The sequence below is a fragment of the Enhydra lutris genome, unplaced genomic scaffold (genome assembly GCF_002288905.1).
Source record: "Enhydra lutris kenyoni isolate GAN:26980312 unplaced genomic scaffold, ASM228890v2 scaffoldscaffold7, whole genome shotgun sequence".
NCBI lineage: Eukaryota > Metazoa > Chordata > Mammalia > Carnivora > Mustelidae > Enhydra > Enhydra lutris.
In genome coordinates this window covers 32,817,912-32,844,876 of record NW_019154091.1, presented here as the reverse complement: position 1 = coordinate 32,844,876, position 26,965 = coordinate 32,817,912, and the positions used below count along the sequence as shown (strand labels likewise).

The following is a 26,965-nucleotide window of genomic DNA, read 5'->3' as shown; positions in this document are numbered from 1 at the left end:
GTCTGAATGTAATTGTGTTTATTTATTCATTTGAGAGAGAGAGAGAGACAGTGAGAGGGAGCATGAGCGAGGAGAAGGTCAGAGGGCGAAGCAGACTCCCCATGGAGCCGGGAGCCCGATGCAGGACTCGATCCTGGGACTCCAGGATCACTACCTGAGCCGAAGGCAGTCGCTCAACCAACTGAGCCACCCAGGTAAGCTACCAATTAAACACAATTACATTCATAAATAAATGAATGTAATTGTGTTTAATTGGTAGCTTACCTGTTGCCAAAAGCAGCTCTGTGGTTCACTTAATCTAATCTATCTTCATGTTCTTATTCTGTTGTCATGTTCTTCCATGACCTGCATTGAAGAAATGACAACAATATAAACAATAAATTTATCCATTTAGAAAAAACATACCTATTTTGTTTTAAGGCTACAGTGACTGTATATTGCTTCTTAACGATTTTCAGGTGATTTCCTAAAAACGTTGGAAGACCCAGATTTGAATGTAAGAAGAGTAGCCTTGGTCACATTCAATTCAGCAGCACATAATAAACCATCATTAATAAGGGATCTTCTAGATACTGTTCTGCCACATCTTTATAATGAAACAAAAGTTAGAAAGGAGCTTATAAGAGAGGTAAGTTAGTTGCATTACTGTTTATCTAAGCTTGTCTTTTACTTTTAAGTATATCCACACATTCTTTTTTGTTTCAACAGGTAGAAATGGGTCCATTTAAGCATACAGTTGATGATGGACTGGATATTAGAAAGGCAGCTTTTGAGTGTATGTACACACTTTTAGACAGTTGTCTTGATAGACTAGATATCTTTGAATTTCTAAATCATGTTGAAGATGGTTTGAAGGACCATTATGATATTAAGGTAAGATGTTTGTGGCTGTTTATAGATTGTTTTAGAAGAAGACTTCTATAGTGACTTTCTATAGTGGAGAAGATTGCTGTATGACTTTCACCCTTGTAATTGTTTATTTAAAAAAAATCGGTTTGCTTGTCATGAATTTAGTAAGTTTGTTGTAAACTATAATATGCAAAAGTAATAGTGATGCAATGTAACACCAGTTGCCATACAGGTAAAATCCAGAAACCTCATTGGAGGAGCAAGTCAAGCCTAAGAACTATTCTGTGCCAGCTTGCTTTAGCGCATAGTTTCTAGAGCTTTCCCTTACTCAAGAGTCCAGGCAAGTTTTGCTCTTTAGAGTATAATGTGTGATATTTTTGTCCTGTCTTAATATTGGATAGTAGTCTCCCATCATGGTCTTAGCTAATTCTTTGGACTGTCCTTAGCGCTGTTCTGCATGAAGCATTTTATTTACTGTAATGAAGGATTTTTATTTTCCAATAGGATACTATAGGTTTAGTATCAAGAGTTTTGTCAAAGGATAACACAACAGGACGCTTTGCATATGCAGAGAGCAGTCTGTAGAAGCAACTAGAGAGAAATCACTGTTGCTTAGGTTTAGAGCGTAAACTTTACTCATAACTGTTTTATTTGCTCATGTCGGTTTTAAATATGAACTATAAAAGGGTGATTTTAATAAGAAGTGCATTGTGTCTGTTCTCTTTGGGGCCTTCCTTTAGTCAAGCAGGGCAAAGGGGGCAGCTGAACAGTAATAGCATACTATCAGAATCCCAACTGCTATGTTTCCATATGTGCTAGTAACCTGATCCTCTAAGAATTCAATGAACAAATCTCCAAAAGAAGTAATAGAATCCTCCTGTTTCATTCTACAGCTTATGGTCTAAAGAGAAAAAAGACGATGGGTTACTGGATTGATCTGAATAACCAGTCTTTTTTGATATCTGCTAAGACACGAGAAACTTACTTTGAAGCTTTTCTCCTAGTTATTTTCTTGTTCCGTGATTTTCCATTCTGGTACACACGACCTTTTTAAAAAATAATGTATAAATGGCCATATCCTGACAGGGAAAAATCTCTGGGAAAGGGACTGAGGACTTGGGCATATTTCTAAAGCTCTGCAGTGCTGATGTGCAGCCAAGCTTGAGAACCACTGTTAGTTCTGTACTCTAGGACCGCATTATAGGTTAGATCTGGCTAATGCTTTTAACTAATACTCCTCAGATAAGGTTCAAAACTTTGTCAGAATTTGGAATATTGTCTTTAGAAAACAGTGCAAAGTCTAAACTTTTTGTTTTAATTTCTAATAGATGCTAACATTTTTAATGTTGGTGAGACTCTCCACTCTTTGTCCAAGTGCAGTACTGCAGAGGTTGGACCGACTTGTTGAGCCATTACGTGCCACATGTACAACTAAGGTAATCATTGATTGACATCACCTGAGGCCGGACTGGGCATATTCAAAATTCCTAGTTGATTCTGTACTCTGGTTTTCCAAATTTAACCATGCTAACCCCCTATGTAGCAGTTAGAAAACTTAGCACTGTTAAATGCTGTTTCTACAAGCTTTTATGTAATGTTATAACAATAACAATATGATACATATGTTGGAATACGGATACAGGATAAAGAGTGATAGGACCATGAAAGAGGAAATGGTGAATTCTGGTGGAGATGGGTAGGGGTGGGAGTCATAGAAAGCTTCCTATGAGAATGATGACATTTAAAGTGGACCTTGAAAATGAAAGTCAGAATTTTTAGATTCAGAAGGTAAAACAGGACTTTTCATACAAAAATAACTATATATATTAAGACACAAGATTGGTCAATACATGATGAAGAATAATGAATAAACAGGGTAGCCAGAGAAGTTTTCTTGGAGGCCAGAGTAGGACTTGATAAGCAGGTAAGGCTCTGCGTCCCACTCTGTTTCAACCCGATGGCTCTGGATTTTGTTTTTTAAGGGGCTTGTTATAAAATGTTCCCTCAAAGGAAGAACAGCTACTGCTAAAACGTTTAAAAAAAATAACTGTGTTTAGAGTAGAAGAATGTACCTTTTGGACCTATAAAACAATGGTTTTGCTTTATTTACCAGAAATTTCTACATGCTTAAATTTTGTTCAAGAGTGGTCTTTATAACACACAGTATAAATTTACTCAATGTTACAGGTGAAGGCAAACTCAGTAAAGCAGGAGTTTGAAAAGCAAGATGAACTAAAGCGATCTGCCATGAGAGCAGTAGCAGCACTGCTAACCATTCCAGAAGCAGAGAAGAGTCCACTGATGAGTGAATTCCAGTCACAGATCAGTTCTAACCCTGAGCTGGCGGCCATCTTTGAAAGTATCCAAAAAGATTCATCATCTACTAACTTGGAATCAATGGACACTAGTTAGATGTTTGTTCAACATGGGGACCATTATATTGACCATATGATGCACTGAATTGACAGGTTAATCATAAGACATGGAAAGAAGTATTTAAGGCTTCAAAATGTTCCTTTTTTTTTTTTCCCCTTCATGGAGACAGTTTGGCTCTCTTCCATTGTTGTTTTTGTAGCATTTCTTTCAGAGACATGTATTTCCATAATCTCCAGAGGTTGTAAAACCACTAATGTCTTAGTGGTTAGGGCAACATTTAAAAAATGGAAACTAAAAGTTAGGATTTATGGAGATAGGGTCCAGTATCTATTTGCCCTGTAATGTTTAGGATTAAAATGTTAAAATTTTGTGACCATGAATTTCTTTCTTTTATAAATTTTCTTTTAAAAATCAAAAATTCTACAAGATGAAAACCATGTTTTTCTTGTATAACTTTGTTTCAGCAACATAAATTGATTTTTAGCTGGCAGACAAGAATATCTGTGTAAGATTTGTTACATTTCAAAGGGTTTGGCAGTTTAAAAAAGAAAATAAGGTTTATCATTTTTTAAGTATGGGGATTAATGATATCCCTGTTGCGCACACTAATTTTGCATGAACAAGTTTACAAATATGTATTGTCTGTAAAGCAGCATGTGCAGATTATTCATAATATCAAAAGTTAAAATAAGTATTATTGTATTAGTGCAATTTTCAGATATTTATTTTTGCACAGAAAACATATCTGGAGAGAGAGAGAGAGGGGGGAGTAAATTTTTGAAACTTTGGTTTTCTTAATGCCAGTGTGAATTTGCAGATGTTTTCAGCAAATCAAGTCACAATAACAATTTGCCACTTTTTCTATTATAAATTTTCTTACACATTTAAAATTTGAATATTTAAGTACTCAGTTTTTCTCAGTTACCCATTTGTGTGTGTGTGTTTCCACTTAGAAATTTTTAAAACCAGATGTTTTCTTTCATTCCCTTTGGATCCCTGCATTCCTTATCAAAGAATACAAATACTGTGTATGCTTTTGAATTTTATTTTTAGGAAAATTCTGAAGCTGACTATCACAGGTTTGTTAGCTAATACAGTATTTTCTTTTAGTTGAGTTAGATCCCCCCCCCCCACTTCTTGTAGAGCTAATTTACATATTGTATTTGGTAAGTGTTGACTACTTTTCCTGATTAAGGGGTCTGTGCTGGGGGGAAACAAAGCTTTGCAGTACCTTATATTGTAGTTAAAATTTTATTTAACATATCCTTCAGTGAACTCATTTCACACTGTAGCCTCTTCTTCAAATTTGTGGTGCTCCTGTAACAGTAAGAACTAATTTCTGAAATAAAAGACATCTAATGCTGTGCAAACATAGTTTACATGTATTGAAGGAGGCAGTTGTTAAATTGACCAATTTAAGCAATCAGATATTTGAAAACTGCACCCTTTATTTTTGAAACTGTGAATTAGAAATACTTTTCCTGCTGTGTAACTTCCTGCTTTGACATCCAAATATGCAGTGATTTTAATTGATAACATACTGTGGTTATTAGATTAACAGCTTGATTTCAAATGTTCAGATGATAATGCATAAGACATCATTACCAGTAAGGATTTTAGTACATTAACATAGAACGTTACATGAAGTTGGTGCCATTTCAAAAATGTGGCAGGTGATACTCTTATACCATAATTTGCATAAAACTGTAATAGAAATTTATTTTGAGATGTCAGTATATTATGTACTATGCATTACCGTGGTATAGATGTTGTGGATATATTTAAGTATTTGGTTACATGGTTTCACAATAAATTACAATACTGCAGGCTCTAGGACCATATAGGAGACTGACATGCATATGTTGTGTGAATGTCTTAGTTAATTGTCTAAAGTTAAATCCAGATACTTTTCATGTATTGGATTTTTTTTTTCTTTTTTAACTTCCAAGATGGTGTGGTTTTTAAGTCTTGGAAGCTGGCAAATTTTTCTGACATAGCTGAAAGTATCTTTTAATATTAGTAGTAGATACGGTTTTAGTGGTTTTTAAGAGAGAGCTATATTTACATATATATATTTGACAAAATTAGAATTTGACAAAATTAAGAACTCATTTTAAATGCTGAGTCCTGCTGATTAACACTGTACTTGTAGTGGTCATGTTAATACTAGAATGGAAGTTGCAAGGCACGGGAGTCCAGTCATAGTCTGCCACTCACACTACTCTTACCTGTCATACACGTATTATTAGGACTTTCTGATTAGGTTTCCGTATGCAGGTCTCTCAGGAGAGCTACAGGTTACTAGAAAAACAGCTGTTTGCTGATTTTTCTTGAGGACACAATTATTCAGAACTACTTTTTTTTTTTTTTTTTTGCTTTAAGGTTAGTATGGGGTGTTGCACTTTGAGGTTGTTTTATGAAACTAAAGTGGAAAGGAAATTTAGTATGACAAGGCCTAACCTAAAAATTTGCATATAAAATCAATAGCACTGAATGATAATTTTTAAGAAGGTGGTCAGGTCTTCACATTAGTGATGGCTGAAGCTTCCTAACCACTGGGAATTAGAATGTTTAAAAGATAGGAGTATGATGACTTCATGAAATGTTTGAATATTTACCAAAAAAATTTATGTATCCATAATTAACCAAATCAGTTTTTTTTCCCTAACACTTTTGTTGGGTAAATGGTAAATAATAGGGGCATATCTAATTTAACCAGTTCTAAGGGATGTTTTGGTATCTTTATATATAGATCACTCTTGGACAGCAAATACATAGGCATGATCGAAGTTCATAAATACTCAAAATCCCTGGTCATTGAAACATTCAGTTGATAAGCCATGTAAACTTTAGCCACATGACAAAGTAGATGGCAATACTTAATTAAAAATTTGAAGTAACATTTTCTGCCCACATTAAATTTTACCAAAAATTATAAATTTTAACTGCCATTCTCTGTATATATTATGCTTAGTAAATGTTTTGATATTAAGGAGCTCAAAGTTTTCCGCAGATTTTGGGTTCTAGCTTCTTAAATTGAATTTTACTTTTCAAATTACTGCCACCCTAGAGTCCTATCTTTTTAAAATCTTATTTAATCCTTTGTAGAATGGAAAAATGGATAATACAGGACCACTTCATATTACTGTTTGGAAAAAGGATATTCTGGTTTTAACTGACTTTTCCAGTTAATTAAATACAAAACTCCTTTGATACCTTTGGTTGGTGGTTAAAATGGAACACAGAAGTATTTGGTGGCAGGCTTCCAAAAGCTTACAAAATAAGGCCATTTTCTAAAGAGATAGAGTGAAATTGCTGCGTAGTACTAGAAAAATAAGATTTCGTGAACACCTACTGCAAGTTAGAGCAAGATTTATCAGCAACGTGTTTGTGCGCTTACAAATTGTGATTTTTCATTGGACATAAAAGCCAACTTCAATTAAAACTACTGGAGGGAATATTGCAGGTAATTTTACTTTGTTAGATCCTGTGATGTCAGTGTGTGTCAGGTTTCAGAATAAAATTTTTAGTAGAGGGAGTCTTAATACCATGACCTCTTCATACCTTTTAATTCTGATCTTAAATGATTATCAGTGGTGATTTTGGCAAATTTCTTTTACTTAGGTCTTGGAGGAAAAGCTTACATTCTGTGAATTAAAATTTTTCCAGATTAGGAAAATTAGTGTATATTTAGCCATTACCAGTAACTAATGGTTGATGCACATTGATTTTATTCTAGAATGCTCTCTCTCTCCCCCCCACACATAAATCTAAAGAATTGTACTCCAGAACTGGGTAATGTATGGTACCATAATAACCTGTTTTAATAGCCTGTACTAACCCTATTACTCTATTATATACTCTGTACTTACCCTATTAATAGCTGTTTTACTTGTTCTGCAGATACTCTGCTTTTAGTATAAACCCCACTGCTTCCTTAACTACCTTAATATGGTAATAGCTTACTATACTCCTAGTGTCATATTTTTAGAAGACTTGGAAATGTGTATTTTGTTTGGAATCCTTATGATCTATGAACTAAGGCTTTCCTAAAACGGCTGGGGAAAACAACAACAACAACAACAACAACAACAACAACAACAAAACAACTCCTGGATCCTTATTCTAGATATAAAATCCATTCCAGGATTTAGACTTCAGAGGAAAAATACATGTTGTTCTTAGATCAGGATTACTTACCCTTGGCACAGTTGATATTTTGGACTAGATAATTCCGTGTCATGGAGGGCCACCCTGTGCATTGTTAAGATACTCCCTTATCTCTACCCACTTAGATAACAGTAGTATTTTAACAACCAGAATTGCCCAGATACTGCCAAAATGTCCCCCACAGTGGACATTGGTGGGGAGGGGATTAATGCAAAATAGCCCCCAATTAAAAACCCCCGTTTCAGAGATTACAGCTATAACCAACAGAACGGTACACGTACAACCTCAGACCTTCTTGTCTCCATCTTCTTAAATACTACTTCTAATGAACCTATTTTCTTCCTAATCATTAAGTATAACTCATGATTTAGTGGAAATAGGTTTCTGCTCTATAACCTCTGATGGATTGGATAGTCTTAAATCCCTTGAGGCACTGTTTTTCTCTACCAAATGCTTTGTGCACAGTTGGCAGGAGTATAAAGGGGCTGCTACTGGACAGGGGAGGATGAAGCAGTTGGGAGTGCTTTGGGATCAATGTGCTATGTAAAATGAAGTTTAGGTACGGTAGCCTTGTGCAACTGGTATATTTTCCTTGAGTTCTTCATGCATAGATTTCCAAAATTGTTCATACTCTATTCAAGAGAGTAGTGTATTAATTTACTTGATTGAACTAATGACTTGTTTGCAGTACAGGTAGTTTCCTGTTTAGTTATAATATGTGAAGTCCTGCCAAACAGTGGTCTTTTGAATTTTGAAAGCCCCTCTTAAACTCAAGCTGACTATAGCAGATTTTTGCTACTTTTCTAGGAGTAGTTGATGTAAGGAGACAAAATGCTCCTGTATGAATCTTGATGCCCACACATAGGATTTTAAAGACTGATGATGGTAGACATGTGGCAGAAGAACGACCACAAAACTGCCTCTTCTTTAAAACCAGACAGCGGAGCAAGTAGTCTGTGAAGCTTCCTAACCTTCTCAGTACCACTTGGGAGAACTGACATAGACCCAAAAAAGGTTTCTTTTCCTTTTACATGATGTTATTGAAATACTAATGAGCTTGATTGGCCCACTGTGTAAGTCCAGAATAACCTTGAAAATCATTCAGCCCTTAAAATGTACATTTAAAGGATTCCGAAATTCGTTCCAGCATTGATCACCCTCTAAAGTACAGTCAAGCCTTATCCCATGACCACATGCTGCCGCTGAGATAAGAAGCCCCACTGCCGATCTGTGTACCGCCATAGCCCTACTCACATGTTTTGCAGTCAAGACTGATCTGTTCCCATGCTTCCATTTCCGTAAATGAATCCAAGGCAGAGCTAATTACCTTTTCCTCTCCTTACACTTGGTACCTCCTACTCTTTACTACTATGTGCTTGATACTGGGGAAGACACCCTGCATAATTACTATGAAATAGTGTTATAATAGGGAAAACAGAACACTCTGTACGATTTGTACTGGAGAGGTTCGTCGTCTGGGGTTCAGAACAAACCTAAAGAAGCTGTGTACCCCAGTGGGAACAGAGCTGGTGAAAGCATAGAGACACGGGGTCATGGTGTATTTAGAACTGAGTGGTTGTGGTTTGCAAGAGAGTGAGGCGAGGGAAGGCAGATTATATGGGGCTTTGTAAACAGTTTGGCTTGCCAGCATCCCTGAAATTAAATCCATAGAAAGACTTAAAAGCTAGGAAGTCATGTAATCAGATTTGTATTTTTGAAAAATTAGCTGTAGTTTAGATAATGGATTAAATGGGAGGGAAGACATTTGTTGAATTGGGACAGTAATGCAGTGAGGGAAGGTTATGCTGAGGAAGTACAGTTTGGAGAGAAGTTAGGATGTTTGAAATAAAAACTGACAGGAGAGCCATTGCCTGGGTATTGGAAGTATATACAATTAATACTGCAATATGAACATTCTCCAAAATAGAGGTTTTACGACAAATTATTCTACATGTCTGTTGTGGGTAGCATGGGGGGTTGGCTTCCCATCTCGTTGGGACCCGGTAGGACCAGGATACCACTTGGAATGCTGTCCCTTGCTGTGGCAGAGGGAAAGTGAACGCATCTCTCTCTCCTAGTGCTTGTGCCTGACAATGACATCACTTCTGGTCACATTTTGGTGGATATGAAGTCGTGGCCATATATAACGACTGAACACTCACAAGGCATTTGTGAAAACAGTAAGCTCAGCTGAGTTCTGATTTTTTTTTTTTTTTTAAAGAGGCAAGGGAGGTAGAGGAGGTATGTCACTTTGCATGTCCACCACAACTCAAAATTAGATGTTCCTACTTCTATTACAAGTTGTTTTCAAACACCCTGCCAGTGAGTTTCTCTCAAGCTTTTCCTTCACTTGGTGTCAGTGACTGACTCCTCTCTTCTTTATCATCCATAGCTACCCTCAACCTTTCCAGAATAAAAAATTTTGTTGGCCATTTCTAACACTGGCACTCAGGCCAATGAGAAATAGATCACCTACCTTAAGTGCCTCCCCCCACCTCTGCCATTTCAAGTGTATTTTTCCAAACAACTACACTCTAAAAGTGCCAGCTATGTTGGTATCTTCTAACATATATACATAGGTACTTTTATTCCATATTCCAACCCTATGATTCTTACTTTTATCAACTTCTTTATTTCAACCAAACACTCTGAGGGCTACGGCTCAGATACTTGGATTCAGAGCTATTCAAACTTAACCTCTGGTAACCTACTCTTAACTACAACTTCCTGTCCAAATTCTGTGCTCACTGGCCCTAAACTGATCTTTGACTTCATGGAGTCCTGCAGTCGGGATTTTCCACTACTTTTTCTCAGTCCGTCCTAGCCTTCCGTTTTCCACCTAGCATTGACCTGGTTTATAAAATTACTTGTCCTCTTAAGGCATTTAAGGATGTTTACTCTTCCATTCCCTAAATCTTCCTTTAAGTTTTACACTTAGGTTTCTTCTCCATACCCAGCGGACTACCATTAATCTCATTTTATCGGTAAAATTAAGGTCGTCCCTTCACCTAAAATTCTCATATCCATCCTTGTCTTCACTCATGTCCTTATCTCAGAGATTGTGTTGCTGCCCTGTAGCTCAAGACCAACCTCTCCCAGGTTTTGGTTTGTTAAATTGGTTCCTCATTTCTTCCCTTTATTCTCAATGCCACTTCCAGTGGTTCCATCTGCTCAACTCAAATGTACACTGAGGTCTCATCTAAAAAGTTTTTATTGCATTGTCCACAAGATGTCCTGTAACTATAGAGGCAGAGATTTGCTTTCCCAATTTCTTGCCTTCTTTTCACTTAACGCATTCTAATCTGGCTTTCTTCCATCTGTTGGTGATCATCACAGCAACCAACTTCAGTGACGTCTAAGATGTCAAAATGGCCTTCAGTCTTTTCCTTACTTGAATTCATTGATGCTAATACTGTTCATCACTCCCTTCACGAGACTACCTGTTCCCTTGGCTTCTAGGACTCTACAGTCTCCTAGAATTTCCTTAAACCTGTGAGGCCACTGCATCCTCAGTTCCCTCAAATACCGTTCCCCTGCACTTTCAGTCCCCAGGCTCGTATAGACAGGTTTCCCTTTCTATCTGAAAGCAAGCTTCCTGTGAAATCTTTTTAAGTTGAGACGGGGTAAAATGAAGACGCAACTCTTGTGAACTTGTACGGAAACATTTGTGAGTGTCCCGAGACCCAAAAATAACCTCTTGGGCTTTTCTAATAGCTTAGGACACATCTTGCTAACAGTTACAAAATATAAGTGGAGAGAAAGCACAGTTGCCCAAGGACATGGGTCAAAGCTATGGCAGCCTGACCAGAGGTGCCGAGCATGGGTACCAGGGAGGGAGTTGGTGACAGTGTGCACTGCCCTGGAACTGCTCCTGTGAAACTACCACTGAAGGGTATTATTCGCTTTTCCACAAATGCAAAAGTCCTCTTTGGGTTTCTCTGGTTAGTGAGAACAGGTACTAATGTAGGTCTTTCAGATAAGCACAGTTGTGTAACATGAACTTTTGAATAGTGGGAATACCTACAATAAATACGTCCTAGGTCATCTCATCCATTCTTCATTGTTTGCATGTTGATTTTAGAATCTGCACACCTAGGGGCCCCATGGTGGCTCAGTTGGTTAAGTGTCTGCCTTCGGCTCAGGTCATGATTCCAGGGTCCTGGGACACACACAGACTCAAGTGTGTCCATTGAGCCCCCTGCTCAGCAGGGAGTCTGCTTCTCCTTCTCCCTCTGCCCCTCCCCACACTTGTGCTCTCTCTCAAATAAATAAAATCTTAAAAAAAAAAAAATCTGTATACCTAGCCCAGTCCATGATCCTATATTTCAGACCGTTACATCAAGTCATTGCTAGACACCTTGTAAAGGCATCTCAGACACCACATATCTAAAGCTGGACTCAGCATCTTCTCCTGGCTTTTCCTGTCTTTAGGTCTTCGCTGAAGGCACTTCCTGTACCCAACCACTGAGAAATCTCAGCACAAGTCGGGAGGCAGAATAATGCAAAGAATGAGGATTCTGTTGCCAAATGTGGCCTGGGTTTGAGTGTCAGTTGATTATTAGTTTGATTCGGATACATTACTTAGCCTCAGTTTCCTCATTGATAAAAATAGTAGCTACCTCATAGGATTATTGTGAGGATTAACTAGAAATACTCCCGAAGCCCTTAAAACTGCTGGGTACACAGTAAGTGCTAGATAATTGTTAGCTCTTATTAGCATCCTGCCCATTTTATTTCCTAAATATTTCTCAGGTTCATCCCAACTACTCCTGACTCAAGACCTCGTTTCCTCCTTATCTACTGACTGGATTACTGCAAAGGCCTCCTAATAAGTATTTTTGTGTTCATTCACTCAGCAAGCTAAGTTACGAAGCGCTTTGTTAGGTCCTGCTGAACTGCAAGGGCAGGTGAGAGACAGAAGCTGGTAGAGGGTGTGCTGGTTGCCATGGCGAAACTGACATAAAGAAGCACCATAAAATTCTGTGGGTAAATAGGCGTAGGAGACAGAGGAGATGACAAGGGAGGATACAATCCATTCTACATGGGTGGGGCAGAAAAGGTTCATGTACAAGATGGAATGTCTTGAGATAAGAGGTGTTCCTTAGAAGAGTGGTTTCAAATAAGGACGCACCACAATCACTTGGAGGGCTTCTTAAAACAGATGGCTGGGCCTTACCTCCAGAGGTTCAGGTCCAGCAGGTAGGTGTGGGGCCCAGTAATTTGCATTTCTGATAAGTTCCCAGGCCACACTTTGGAAATGGCTATATTAAGATACCAGAGAGCCTTCAGTCCCAACTCCCTTTTTCTACCCAATTGCCAAAACAATGGTCTTGACCATTTTGCAACCTTGGGGTACATCCTTCAGTTGTCCCTTTTTGCCTGCAGGGCAAGTTCAATCTCCAGATCTGGCTTCGTCTGCCCTTATAGCTTTAGCATCTGTCACACCTAGGGCTCACCTTTATCTCTGGCAAGAAGTATTTCCTGAGCAACCACTTTGTTCCTGACCTTCATAGCTTTGCTCAAGTTTAAAATATGCCTTTGACTGGAATATCTTGCTTTTTTCCTTCCCTTTATATGATAGGATGCTGTTTTGTAGGCTGAGTCAAGGACTCCAGGATGTTTTCCTTACTGCCAAGTGACAAAGAGGGCATAATCTAGTGGCCAGCTCCCATGTTTAGAGCCTGTCCCATTTTTATACCTGTAATACAGTCCAATTTCTTTAAAAAGCACCTATTAACACTGAAAGTATTGCTATTCTTCATTCCAGTGCCTATGATTGCTGAGTAGGGGAGGGTAAAGGGAAGAGCTGACTGAAACAACTGTTGGCAGATAGGACTTTATGTAAAACCAAATACTGCCAGCATCCCAGGCCCACTCTGTACTTAACGCCTCGCTGCCTAGAGTCCTCTCTGGAGTTGGCTGGCTTGAAAGGATTCCTGTTTTGTCTGGTTTGTGACTTCTTTTATTCTGATGCCCTATGCTTACTGTCTTCTAGAAATTTGCCAGAATTGCTGAAATACTTGGACATTTCCTTTTATATTTTATATTTTTATTTTATATATTATATTTATATATTAATATAATTATAAATATAAATATATAAAATATCTATAAAATATATAAATACTATATATATTTATATTTTACAAATGTTTGCTGTCATTTCAGTAGAATTTTGAAACTGATTAAATAGTATGTGACATTTGTCTGCCATCTTGCAGCTACTGTTATCTCTTGTTCTTTTCTAATGCATTAATGAGAAACATTTTAACAGTTGTTGAAAGCTCAGCCTGTAAACCCGAGTTCAAATCAGATTCTACCACTACTTAGTTGTGACACTTTGGTCAAATTATTAATGTCCTTAGGTCTGTTTCTTCATCAGTAAAATAGAATTGTGTAGACCAGCCTCAAAAGATTGTTAAGAAGGTTAACACACACATTAAGAAAAATGAAACAAAGCAAAAAAAGGTAATGAATGCTATTATTTAGAAAAGAGAGAGAAGGGGGTGGTTCAAGATGGCAATGAAGGAAGGTCCTACACCCACCTCCTCCCATACACACATCAGATTTACACGTACATATAAAAAAATTTGCTCTGAATAAGGCCTTAAGGCTAGTGGAGCAGCTCATTCACGTTGGCCAACAAGGAGAGGGGACCACATAAAGGTGGGTGTTAAGAGGCTGACACATGGTTTCACCATAACCCCTACCCCTGGTGCAACAACCCACAATTGGGAGGGAAGGCATAAATAAGGAACATCTCCTTGAGGAGTGAAGAATTTTATCCATCATCAGACACCCAAACTTTTATCACCTGCACATGAGGGACGACCCCCCCCCCAATATCAGGCTTTAAAAACCAATAGCACATTATGTTGATGAGATCCAAAGGAGACAGTAGAGAAATGCCTTTTAAAAGGCTAACACATGAATTACTCATCCTAAAGCTCAGCACAAAAGCAGCCATTTGAAGGGTCCCCAGACATTATTATGTGAAAGAGATTCATTGGCTAATCTTAAAGCATAACTGGTAGGGGCAGAGACCTGTTGATACTCTAGGAAAAACAAAGGAACTAGTAAGAGCCAGTTTCTTTTTTATCTTAGGAGGTGTCATCTTCATGGTCCACTTCTGCCACTATCAACAGAATCGGTATATCCTGAGGGAAAGATTTGCACAAAATTGATGCCTTCGTTTTTATGGCTAGGACCAGAATATGCTATTTGTCAGCTGATTCTGAAGGCCAGGGAAGTTAAAATTCAAAATAGATTAAAAAAAGCATACAACTCAACACCAAACACCCTAACAGCTTAAGTGAAAACAAAAATGGGCAGGGGACCTGAATAGGCATTTTTCCAAAGACAACAAGCAGACCGCCAACAGACATGAAAAGATGCTCAACATCACTAATCATCAGGGAGCTGCCAATTAAACCCACAAGACATGTCAACTTCACACCTGTCAGAATGGCTAAACTTAAAAAGCACAGGAAATGAGTGTTGGGCAAGGATGTGGAGAAAAAGGAACCTTCATGTGTTGTTGGTGGCGATGTCAATTGTGGAGCCACTGCAGAAGGTCTCTCAGAAAGTTAAAAATGGAATTACTGTAGGCTGCAATAATTCAACTACTAGGTATTGACCCAAAGGAGATGAAAATACTAAAACTAAGAGATATATGCACCCATATGTTTCTTGCAGCATTATTTACAATAGCCCAGATATGACAGCAACCCAAGTATCCAATCAGAGATGAATGGATAGGGAAGATGTGGTATCTACAGACAATAGAATAGTGTGCAGCCACAAAAAGGAATGAAATCTTGCCATCTGCCTGACGTGGATGGACCTAGAGGGCATAAGGCTAAGTGAAATAAGTCAGCCAGAGAAAGACAAATACCATATTTCATTCAAATGTGGCATTTAAGACAAAACAGGGGAACATACAAAGAAAAGAGAGACAAATATCAAAACACAGATTCTTAAATACAGAGAATGGACTGATAGTTGCCAGATGGAGATGGCAGGGGGAGAGGGTGGTGGGGAGCGAATGGGTGAAAGAGATGAAAAGCATTAAGAGTACACTTATCTTGAGGAGCACAGCAAAATGCATAGGACTGTTCAATTATCACATTGCGCATCTGCAACTAATAGAACACTGTACATTAATTGTATTCAATTTAAAAGAAATCATCAGGAGGAGAAAATACACTCAGCACCATATTGACCAAAAACAAAAATCCAAGTATTAATAAACCCACACAGTTCAAACTGGTGTTAAGGATCCACTGTATCAGCATAACACTAAAGAAATTCATCAGATCATGAAGGAACAGAGCAAGGCAGAAGAAAAGGAACAGAGAGGCATTACAAAAACAGCCAGAAAATAGTCAGTCACAAAATGGCAATACACACATACCTCTTGATAATTCCTTGAAATGTGAATGGACTAAATGCTCCAAAGAAAAGACAGAGTGGCTGAATGGTTGGCAAAACCAGACTCATTTGTCTGTGGCCTAAAAGAGACTCACATCAGATGTGAGGACACAGACAGACTGAATGTGCATGGATGCAGAAATATATTCCATGCAAATGGAAACCAAAAGAAACGTGAAGGAGCTATACTTCTATCAGACAAAATAGATCTGAATGGGAAGGCTCTAACAAGAGACAACAAAGTGCATTATATAATAATAAGGGGTCAATCCCATAAGAAGATATGATGATATTTGTAAACATTTGTGCACCCAATATCTTACATATCTTAACCCAAATTTAAAGGGCAAAAGGTTGAAACAGAGTGATAGAACAGCAGCAGGGGACACTAGTACCCCACTTACATCAAGAGATAGGTCATTCATCAGACAATCAATAGGGAAACACATCAGCCTTAAATGACACAGAGGCCAGATGGACTTCGTGGACATGTGTAGACCACCTCATCCCAAAGCAGCAGAGTACACACTTGCTCATAAGCACAATGAATATCCTCCAAGATAGACCCTATGTTGGCCCACACCACAATCTTCAATACACTTAAGAAGACTGAAATCATGTCAAGCATGTTTCCCAACCACAGTCCCAGGACATTCAAAATGAAGTACAAGAAGGAAACTGAGAAATTCACAACTATGTAGCGATTAAACTGCGTGCTCCTGAACAACGAATGGATCAAGGAAGAAATCAAGAGGAAAACTAAACAAAGCAATACAAACCCTGACACAAAGTGAGAATGGACTGGCATCATACTGAAACTGATGGGGGTACCGATGAGGCAGTTCTAGGAAGGAAGTTCAGAGCAGTATGTGCCTACCACAAGAAACCAGGAAGATCCCAAACACCCAAAGTTTACAACACCTTAAAGAACTAGAAAGAGAAGTACAAAAATGAATCCCAAAGTCAGGCAAAGGAAGGAAATAATGAAGATCCCCATGGAAATAAAGGCAACGGAGTCTAACAAGGCAGTAGGAAAGATCAATGAAACTAAAAGCTGGTTTTTTGAAAACAGAAACAAATTCGACGCAACCTTTAGCTAGACTTACCAAGAAAAAAAAGAGGGGCCTCGAATAAAATCAGAAATGAAAGGGGAGACATTCCAACTGATACCACAGAAATGCAAGGAGTCATAAGAGACTTCTACAAGCAATTATTTTCAGAAAACATGGGACACCATGGAAATGGATGAATTCCTGGAAACCTATAACCTCCCAAGACCAAATCCTCTAGAAATAGAAAATTAGAATAGACAGAGTACCAGTACCAGCCTGACTCAGTAATCAGAAGCCTCCCAACAAAAATCCAGGACAGATGGCTTCACCGGGCAGTTCTACTTAGTGCTTGAAGAAAACAACTTCTCACACTTGTCCCCAGAGAAGAGGTGAGGACACTTTCAAACTTATAAGGCCACCATCACCCTGGAAGCAAAACCAGGGCACCCCCTAGAGAGAAAAATAGAGGCCAATATGCCCAGCAAACAGCGCTGTAACAAACAAAACAACAAAATATTGGCAAGGCAAATTCAACAGTACATTACAATAGTCGTACATCATGATCCACAGGGATTTCTTCCTGTGATGCAGAGACTGTTGAACATCCATAAATCAGCATATGTGATACACCACATTAATAAAACAAAGCACAAAAATCATATGTTCCTTTCAACAGATTCAGAAAAAGCATCTAAAAGCAAACCTCTACATCTGGTTATAACCAAATCTCTCAACCAATTGGGTGGAGAGGGAATGTATTTCAGTGTACTAAAGGCCACACATGGCAATGCCAGTGATTACCTCATACTCAAAAGTGCAAAGTGCAATGTTTTTCCTGTAAGAGAAGGAACAGGACCAGGATGCCCAAATTCTTGCCACTTTTATTCAACATAATGGTGGAAGTCTTAGCCATAGCATTTAGGTGAGGAAAAGAAGGAACAGTAGTAGGGAGAAGAAAACTGTCACTATTCGCAGTAGAAAATACACTATACACACAGAGTACCCTAAAACTTCTGTCAAAATGTAGCCCCAAACAAGATGAATCCAAGGATGTCTACACCAACACTCATAAAAATTAAGATAGCAAAAATTAAAGATAGAGAATCTTAAGAGCAGCAAGCAAAAGGAAAGCAAACTTACATACAAGGGAAACACTGTAAGGCCATCAAATGATTTTTCAGCAGAAACTTTGTAGGCCAGGAGGAGAGGTGGGCTGGACAGAATGGAGTGACTGGAAGCATAGTGTGGGGAGGTGGTGGCAGAGACTGGGGCCTCACAGCTCAGCCACCCATTGGAGTAAGCCTCCAGGGTATGTGCTCCTCCCCAAGCCCACTCTGGGCTGGCGTATGCTGGTCATTGAGGCCCACGCTGCCTCCAACATGGCCTGTTCTTCAAATCATGAATCCTGTTTATAGGCCTGGTTCTTCTGGGGTTCCCTATGCAAATGCCAAAGGAATTGGTTATCCAGCTGATTTCCCCATGGGTTATAGAGGCACAGCTCCTGCCTACTCTCCCAACATGTACCCTTCATGATAACCACAAACCAAAAACTTGTGATAGATACATAAAAAATTAAGAGAAGGAATCCAAGCATAACACTGAAAAAATCATCAGATCCCAAGGGAGGTGATCAAGAGGAGACAAGAACAGAAAAACTATAAAAGCAGCCAGAAATTAACAAAATGACAATAGCACATACCTATCAATAATTATTTCAAATGTAAATGGACTAACTGCTCCAATCAAAAGACATAGGGTAACTGAACAAGATTCATCTGTATGCTTCCTTCAAGAGACTCACTTCACACCTAAAGACACATACACACTAAAAGTGAAGGAAAAAACCATGCAAAAGGTAGAAAAAAAAAAAAAGCTGGGATACAACTTATATTAGACAAGATGGACTTTAAGACAAAGACTGTAATGAGAGACAAAGAAGGCCATTCTATAATGATAACAGGGTCAATCCAATGAGTATATAACAATTGTAAATATCTATGCACTTGGGGTACTGAAATAGATAAAGCAAATATTAACAGACTTATAGGAAGAGATTGGCAGTAATAAAATATTAGCAGGGACTTAATACCCCCCTTGATCAATGGATAGATCATGCAGACAGAAAAATAATAAGGAAACAGTGGCTTTGCAAGACATTAGACCAGACTTCACAGATATAAACAGAACATTCTATCCCAAAACAGCAATATACACTTTCAAGTGTACACGGAACATTTTTCAGGACTGAAGACGTGTTAGGCCACAAATTAAGTCCCAATAAATTTAAGAAGATTGGAATCATATTCTAAATCTTTTCTGACCATAATGCTATGACTCTAGAAATTAATTACAAGAAAAACAATCAGGGGAAAAAAATCACAAACACGTGGAAGGTAAACAACACAATACAGAGCAACCAATGGATCAGTGGAGAAATCGGAAATAAAATAATACCCAGAAACAAATGAAAATGGAAACACAATGGCTGCAGATCTCTGGGACGCAACAAAAGCCATGCTAAGAGAGTAGATACAGGTAGATACAGGTCTACCCTGAGAAAAAAAGAAAAATCTGAAATGAACAATATGGCCTTACACTTAAAGAAACTAGTGGGGAAAAAAAGGCCAAAGTTAGTAGAATGAAGGAGATAGTAAAGATCGGAAAGGAAGTAAATGAAATAGAAACAAACAAAAAAAACAACTGTAATTAAGTGCTGGTTTTCTGAAAAGATAAAATTAATAAACCATTAGTTAAGCTCATTAAGAACAAAAGAACTCAAAAGGAGAAATGAAAAAGAAATTACAACACACACTCTAGAAATACAAAGGAGTATAAGAGATGACTATGAAAAATTATATACCAACAAATTAAACCACCTTGTGGAAATGAATAAACTCTATAAATACAATCTTCCAGGACTGAATTAAGAAGAAAGAGAAGATCTGAGTTGACCAATTACTAGTAATGAAATTGAATAATAATAAAAAAAAAAACTCCCAACAAAAAAATTCAGAACCAGATAGCTTCACAGATAAGTTTTTAATAAATATTTAAAGAAGAGTTAATATCTATCCTTCTTGAATTATTCCAAAAGGTAGAGGAGACAGTTATGCTTCCAAATTTATTCTGTGAAGTCAGCATTTAGTCTGACTCGTTTTAGAGATAAAGACACAACCAAAAAAAAGGGGGGGGAGAAAAAGTAAGAAACAGAAAATTACAGACCAATATCCCTGATGAATAGATGGACATAGATGCAAAAGTTATTGACAAAATATTAACAAACAGAATTAAAAAATACATTTAAAAAATAATTCAGCTCAATCAAGGGGGATTTATTCCAGGGATGCAAGATTGTTCTATTATCTGCAAATCAACCAAAGTAGTACATATTAACAAAAGAAATCATCTCAATAGATATAGAAAAAACACTGGACAAAATTCAACATCCATTCATGATAAAAATTCTTAGAAAAGTGAGAACACAGGGAACATACTTCAACATAATAAAGGCCATATAAACCCACAACAAACACCACAGTCAATAGTTCAACTGAAAACAAAAATGAGGAGAGGACCGGAATAGAAATTTTTCCAAAGATGACATCCACATGGCCAACACACACATGAAAGATGTTCCAGGTCACTGATCATCAGCAAAATGCAAATCTAAATCAAAAACCACAATGAGATATCGCCTCACACCAATCAGAATAGCTAATATAAATAACTCCAGAAATAAGAGTTCACAAGGATGTGGAGAAAAAGGAACCCTTATGGACTGTTGATGGGAATGCAAGCTGGTGTAACCGCTGTGAAAAGTGCTATGGAGGTGCCTCAAAAAATAAAAAAAATAGAAATAATATAGGACCCAGTAATTCCTCCTCTGGGTATTTTCAGAAGACAATTACAACACTATTTCAAAAAGACATGCGCTCCTGTTTACTGCAGCATTATTTACAACAGTCAAGACACTGAAGTAGCTGCTGAAGTATCTATCAGGGGATGAATGGGTAAAGAAGAGATGGTACGTGCATGTACATTATACATAAAATGGGCTATTACTCAGCCTCAAAAAAGTATGACATCTTGCCATTTGGAACAACATGGATGAACCTAGAGGGTATTAGGCTAAGTGAAATCAGTTGGGCAAAGACAGATGCCGTAGGATTTCAATTATATCTTGAATCTAAAAAGCAAAGCTGGGCACATGGGTGCCTCAGTCCATTGAGTGTCCAACTCTCGATGTGGGCTTAGGTCATCATCTCGACTGGGGTCATGAGAACAAGGCCAGCATTTGGCTCTGTGTTCAGTGTGGAGTCTACTTGAGATTCTCTCCCTTCCCCTGCCCCTCCCCCATGGTCACACTCTCTCCCAACTAAATCTTTATTTTTTTTAAAATTATTTTTATTTATTTATTTGACAGAGAGAGATCACAAGTAGGCAGAGAGGCAGGCAGAGAGAGAGGAGGAAGCAGGCTCCCCACGGAGCAGAGAGCCCGATGTGGGGCTCGATCCCAGGACCCTGGGATCATGACCCGAGCCGAAGGCAGAGGGTTTAACCCACTGAGCCACCCAGGCGCCCCCCAACTAAATCTTTAACAATAGAAACCAAACAAGTGAACAGAGAGAACCGGACTTATAAATACAGTGGGCAAACGGTGGTTTTCACGGTAGAGGGGTGTGGTGGCACAGGTGAAATAAGCAAAGGGTATTAAGAAGGACAGACTTCCAGTTATAAAATAAATAAAAGTACAGCATAGGGAATATAGTCAATAACACTGACATTTGTACAATGACAGTGGGTAATTGTGGTGAACATTTCATAATGTACATATTTGTTGACTTCCTATGCTATACATCTGAAACTAACATAATGCTGGGAATGGCCAGCAATCCCTGTACCGATGGATGAAAGATTACTCCAAACTTTGCTGTAAAGAGAGAAGGCAAGGGGGTCAACGCTCAGAGACAAAGACATTTTGCTCTCCTTTGCTCCTGCTTTTATGGGTCCTTCAGGATAATCACAAATCCTTATCACTGTTTCTCTAGCACATGATGTGTGACATGGGGTCTTACGGGAACTGGGGGGATCTGTTTACGGGAAAGATACGATCTGCTAATCTGTGTTCTAAGAGTTCTGCTGAACATAGCCTACGACACAATGCATACATTGCTTAGATCACAGCGTGGCTGTTTGGGCTAAGAAAGCTTTGGGGGAACTCTCCGCAGCATTCCAAAGGCCTGCACCCTTCTCGGAAACCTTCCCTGCCCTCAGCTGCCTCTGTGTTACATTTTAGCAAGCCAGGTATTATGCTGAGTTCATGTTCTACATTAACCCCAGCAACATTATATGTCAACTATACTCCAATTAAAAAAGAACATTCTAGAAGAAAACAGGCAGAAAGCTCCTTGGCATCATCTTGACAGTGATTTTTTTTTATCTTACAACAAAAGCAAAAGCAACAATAGCAAATAAGCAAAAGTAGGACTACATCAAATTAAAGACTTTTGCACAGCAAAGAAATGCATCGACAAATGAAAAGGCCATTTGCTGAATGAGAGAAAATATTTCGAATCATGTATCGGATAAGGGGTTAGTATGCAAATTATATAAAGAACTTGCACAACTCAATAGAAAAAAAAAATAATCCAGTTAAAAAATGGGCAGAATCTCTGAATAGACATTTTCCAAAGAAGACATACAGATGGCCAACAGATACATGAAAAGACTCTCTACATCTTTCATCATCAGGGAAATGCAGATCAAACCACAGTAAGATACAACCTCATACCCATTAGAATGACTATTATCAAAAAGACTAGAAGTAACAAGTGTCAGTGAGGCTGTGGAGAAAAGGGAACTTCTGTGCACTGTTGCTGGGAATGTAAATTGGTACAGTCACTACAGAGAACAGTTTGGAAGTTTCTAAAAGAATTAAAACTAGAACTCCCTTATGATCCATCAATTCTTACTTCTGGGCATTTATCTTGAGAAAAGGATATATGAACCCCATGTTCACCGCAGCATTATTTACAATAGTCAAAATAGGGAAACCTAGGTTGGACGGAAGGATAAATGAATAAAGAAATCATGACACACACACACACACACACACTGAAATATTATTCAGCTTAAAAAAGAAAGAATAAAATCTTGCCATTTGCAACACCATGTATGGATCTCAAGGGCATTATGCTAAGTGAAATAAGCCAGACAAAGACATATACTGTGAGATCTCTATTATAGGTGGAATCTAAAAAGAAAGAAAAAGAAAAAAAGGCAAGCAGATAGATACAGGGAACACCTTGGTGTCTACCATAGGTAGGCAGGCAAATGGGTGACTTGTTTTTTATATTTAGTTTAAATAAAGTGATTAAAAAACATTTTAAAATAATTTGCAAGCCAATTGTTCTTTTCTTCCCTTTTTGGTTTTGACCACATTAAAATGTTCCTATTATAAGTTCAATATATTTAGTCTTACTGCATCATCAGCTACCGTTCCTAGGGTGTGAACGGGGATCAATACGGGTCAGATGGTCTCTGCAGTTTCCCTGTTAATGAACTTCATCCTCAGTCTGGCTCCATTGGCACCGCCTCACTAGGGAGCCATGATGCAGGCAAGCTGGACACCCAGGAGGCTACTGCACTGTTGTCCAGGTTTCAAGGCACATTGCCTGTCATTTCTTTTTGCCTAGAATTTTTTTTTGTAAATTATGTTTCTTTTAATATTATTAATGTATATTTCTACGAATAAGTTATTGCTTAAAGAAACATTATTTTCAATCTGAAAATCATCAGAATGGACTCTAGATCCTCTAAGTCATGATTATGCTGTCATCGACCTTTCCTGAGGGTGAGAAGTTGGGGGCTGGATATGGAGCAAAACAGGACACCTTATTCTTAAGTCCAGATGGCACGGGCAATCCTCAGATTCTTAACAGATACCTTATTTGTCTAAGTTATAAACATGTTTTATATCTGAGATTGAAAAACTCCTTTAAGATGGTGTTTTGGGAGAGAGGATTGGGATAGCCCTACAGGCTAAGTCAGTTTTAACGGGCTTCAAAAAATTATATATAATTTAAAAATGTTTTAAATTTTATAATTTTATATTTAAAATTTATATATAATATATATTTTATAATTTATTTATATTTACATTTATATAAATAAAAATTTATATTTATAATTTTATATTTTAAAATATATTTTACAATGATAATAACACCTACAATGGGAAAAATATCCAAACAACATAGAACTTAATAAAAAGTCTCCTGTAGTCAGGATTAGGTTAGTAAATGGAGTGAAAGTCAGTTACATCTGTTTTGCCTATTATTTTTGAAATAAAGCATAAAACCCCAGAGGTTTACGAGTTTTTGATACTGTGCCCAAATGACCTGGCTTGTCATTTTGGCTCTCTTTTTTGGAGACTACCCCTGTGTCTTCCTTTCTCTTATTTTGCTCTTTCCTTTCTAACCAAAATATACCCCAGGCCACCCCACTGGCCCAGCTGGCCCCCTGTCCTTCACCACAACTCCCCAGTATCTTTCTCTGATTTGCTCTTTATGTGACTTTTCTATCCTTAACAACCAAAATAAGGATAAAAGACTTGTGATCTATTTTTGAGTAAATTAATTTTTTTTAGTCAATTGAGTAAATTAATTTCCACCACCACCCCTCTCACCACCAAAGATATGGTGGTGAGAGGGGTGGTGGTGGAAATTATTTTTTTCTCTTGATTCTCTGGTCTCTGTAGATCTGATGCCCTGATAGAAAAGAATTACCAGTATTTGATATTCACTGAGTATTGGCTATGACATTTCTGAATGCTTCAGACAAATAATTATAAAAATGAGTTTGTCAGCATTTTTTATTTTGGTGACTGTTATAATAGTCTCAGGTGTGGGAATATAAGTACATATCACTAACCACTTCTAATTAACTATGAAGGAACTGAGGTAATTAACAGGGATAGAAAGGAATTTTTTCTAAAAATAAATATCAAAAATAGTTTATACCATCCATTGTGATATTAAGCTGTTGGACTTTTATACTGTAATAGAAATGGGAAAATATTTAATATATGATATTTAAAAGTCAAATAAAGTATTTCCTAGATTAAGAAACTTTAGAACATGATATTAGTATGTTTCAAAATCTAGAAAAATTGAAGGCTTTTCCATAATGCTTATAGACTTATTTTATAGATCTCTATAGTTTTTGCTTATTGAAGTTAATTTTTTCTTTCAAGTATATATTTACTATAAGGCTTTTAAATACTTTCAAGAAAAGAAATGATTTAAAATTCCATGATTCCGTAAGATAAATAGGGCTAAAAATATCTAACTGAAAGGAAACCATAGAAGGTGATACCCTAGGTTGTTCCATTAAAAAATATAAATGGAGTTTGGAAACTATCATCCACAATTGATTAGAAGTTGCATAAAAATTCATTTTCAATTGATAACACTATGAAGTTAAATATTCTAACAAAACATCTTTATTATCACAATACTCAGAAGCACCTTTTATTTCATTTTTATTCTTAAAAAGATTTTATTTTTAAAAACATTTTATTTATTTGTCAGAGAGAGGGGGAGAGTGAGTGAGCATAAGCAGGGAGAGTGGCATGCAAAGGGTGAAGTAGGCTCCACTGAGGAAGGAGCCCAATGCAGGACTTGATCCCAAAACCCTGGGATCATGATCAGAGCAGAAGGCAGATGCTTAACTAACTGAGACACCCAGACATTCCTTGTTTTTTTTTTTTTTTTTTTTTTTTTTTTTTAAGTAGGCTCCACACCCAGCATGGAACCCAACATGGGGCTCAAACTCATGACCCTGAAATTAAGACCTGAGCTGAGATCAAGAGTCAGATACTTAACCAACTGAGCTACCCAGCCACCCTTCAGAAGTGTCTTTTAATGGTTAGAAGCAAGCTTACATATGATGTCCAAAATAATGTTTTATTCTCAATATAGTAATGTCATCAAAATTTTGAAAATACGAAGAAAAAAATTATGATTCATTCCTTTAAAATACAGTATTGTGATTTTTTTCCCAGAATTTTCTATGCGTTGATTTTTCTTATACAATCTTGAACAAGCAATACATATAATTTTAAACTATGCTGTCTATACTTACTGTTATATAGTAATCAATTTCCCATTCATTAAAACTTATTTCTAGGGGCACCTGGGTGGCTCAGTGATTAAGTGTTTGCCTTCACAGGTTGTGATCTCGGGGTCCTGGGATTGAGCCCCACATCGGGCTCTCTGCTGGGGTTGGGGGGAGTTGCTTCTCTCTTTCCCTGCTTGTACTTTCTCTCACTCTCCCTCTCTCTCTGCCAAATAAATATATTTAATTAAAAAAACCTCATTTCTAATTTCGTTTTAGTAGTTCATGGAGTGGATGTACATAACTTACTTATTGATCCTTTTATTTTTGGTTAATTATATTGTTTCAATTTCTTCTTGTATAAATTAAAAAAAATCATTTATCTATCTAGTTACAGTTAAAATGTTCATGTTCTGAGGTTGCTGTTAGAATAAACTTCCAAGAGTAAAATTACTAGATCAAATGGTTATTCAAGATTTTTATGTAAGTTTTGTTGATACTACCAAAAACAGTCCAGTAATTCCAACCATAGATCAAAAGCTGCAAAATTTGGTACACAGAGACGACAACTCATAAGCAAAGACTAAATCTTCAATTTCCCAAACCATATTTCAATTTCTAATAGATGTCTTCAGTGCAAAGAATAAAAATTATATTGCTGCCCTACACAAAAGCAGGTACTCATTTGCTATTATCGTTTTTTTTTTTTTTTTAAATGTATATGTTTAGTTTTCCATATTTTACCCACTTAAATCCCTTTCATTGCTTCTGGAACATTTTATACTTTCTTTGTAAATACTGCAAGTTTTTCAAAAGTACCAGGATTAAAGCTGTAGGAGAAACCAGACATTTGTGCTCTTTCCACAGTGTGGAAGGGACAATGGGAAGCTGCAACCCAGCTGTGTGCTACCTTTGCAAACCTCTCTCCATCTCTGTGTGTCTGCAGATTAGTTCCTGCCTAGGGGGAAGGT

General features: G+C 37.4%; 1 protein-coding gene across 1 annotated transcript in view; it reads left to right on the top strand.

Moving 5' to 3' along the window:
• LOC111142147 (cullin associated and neddylation dissociated 1) overlaps positions 1-3,376 on the top strand; it is a 41,838-nt gene extending 38,462 nt beyond the window's left edge. The window contains exons 12-15 of the mRNA XM_022495134.1: positions 459-628; positions 709-873; positions 2,178-2,285; positions 3,037-3,376. Coding sequence (XP_022350842.1) covers positions 459-628; positions 709-873; positions 2,178-2,285; positions 3,037-3,261 — 668 coding nt within the window. The 3' untranslated portion in view covers positions 3,262-3,376. The remainder of the gene's footprint in view (positions 1-458; positions 629-708; positions 874-2,177; positions 2,286-3,036) is intronic.
• Positions 3,377-26,965: the final 23,589 nt, after the last annotated feature.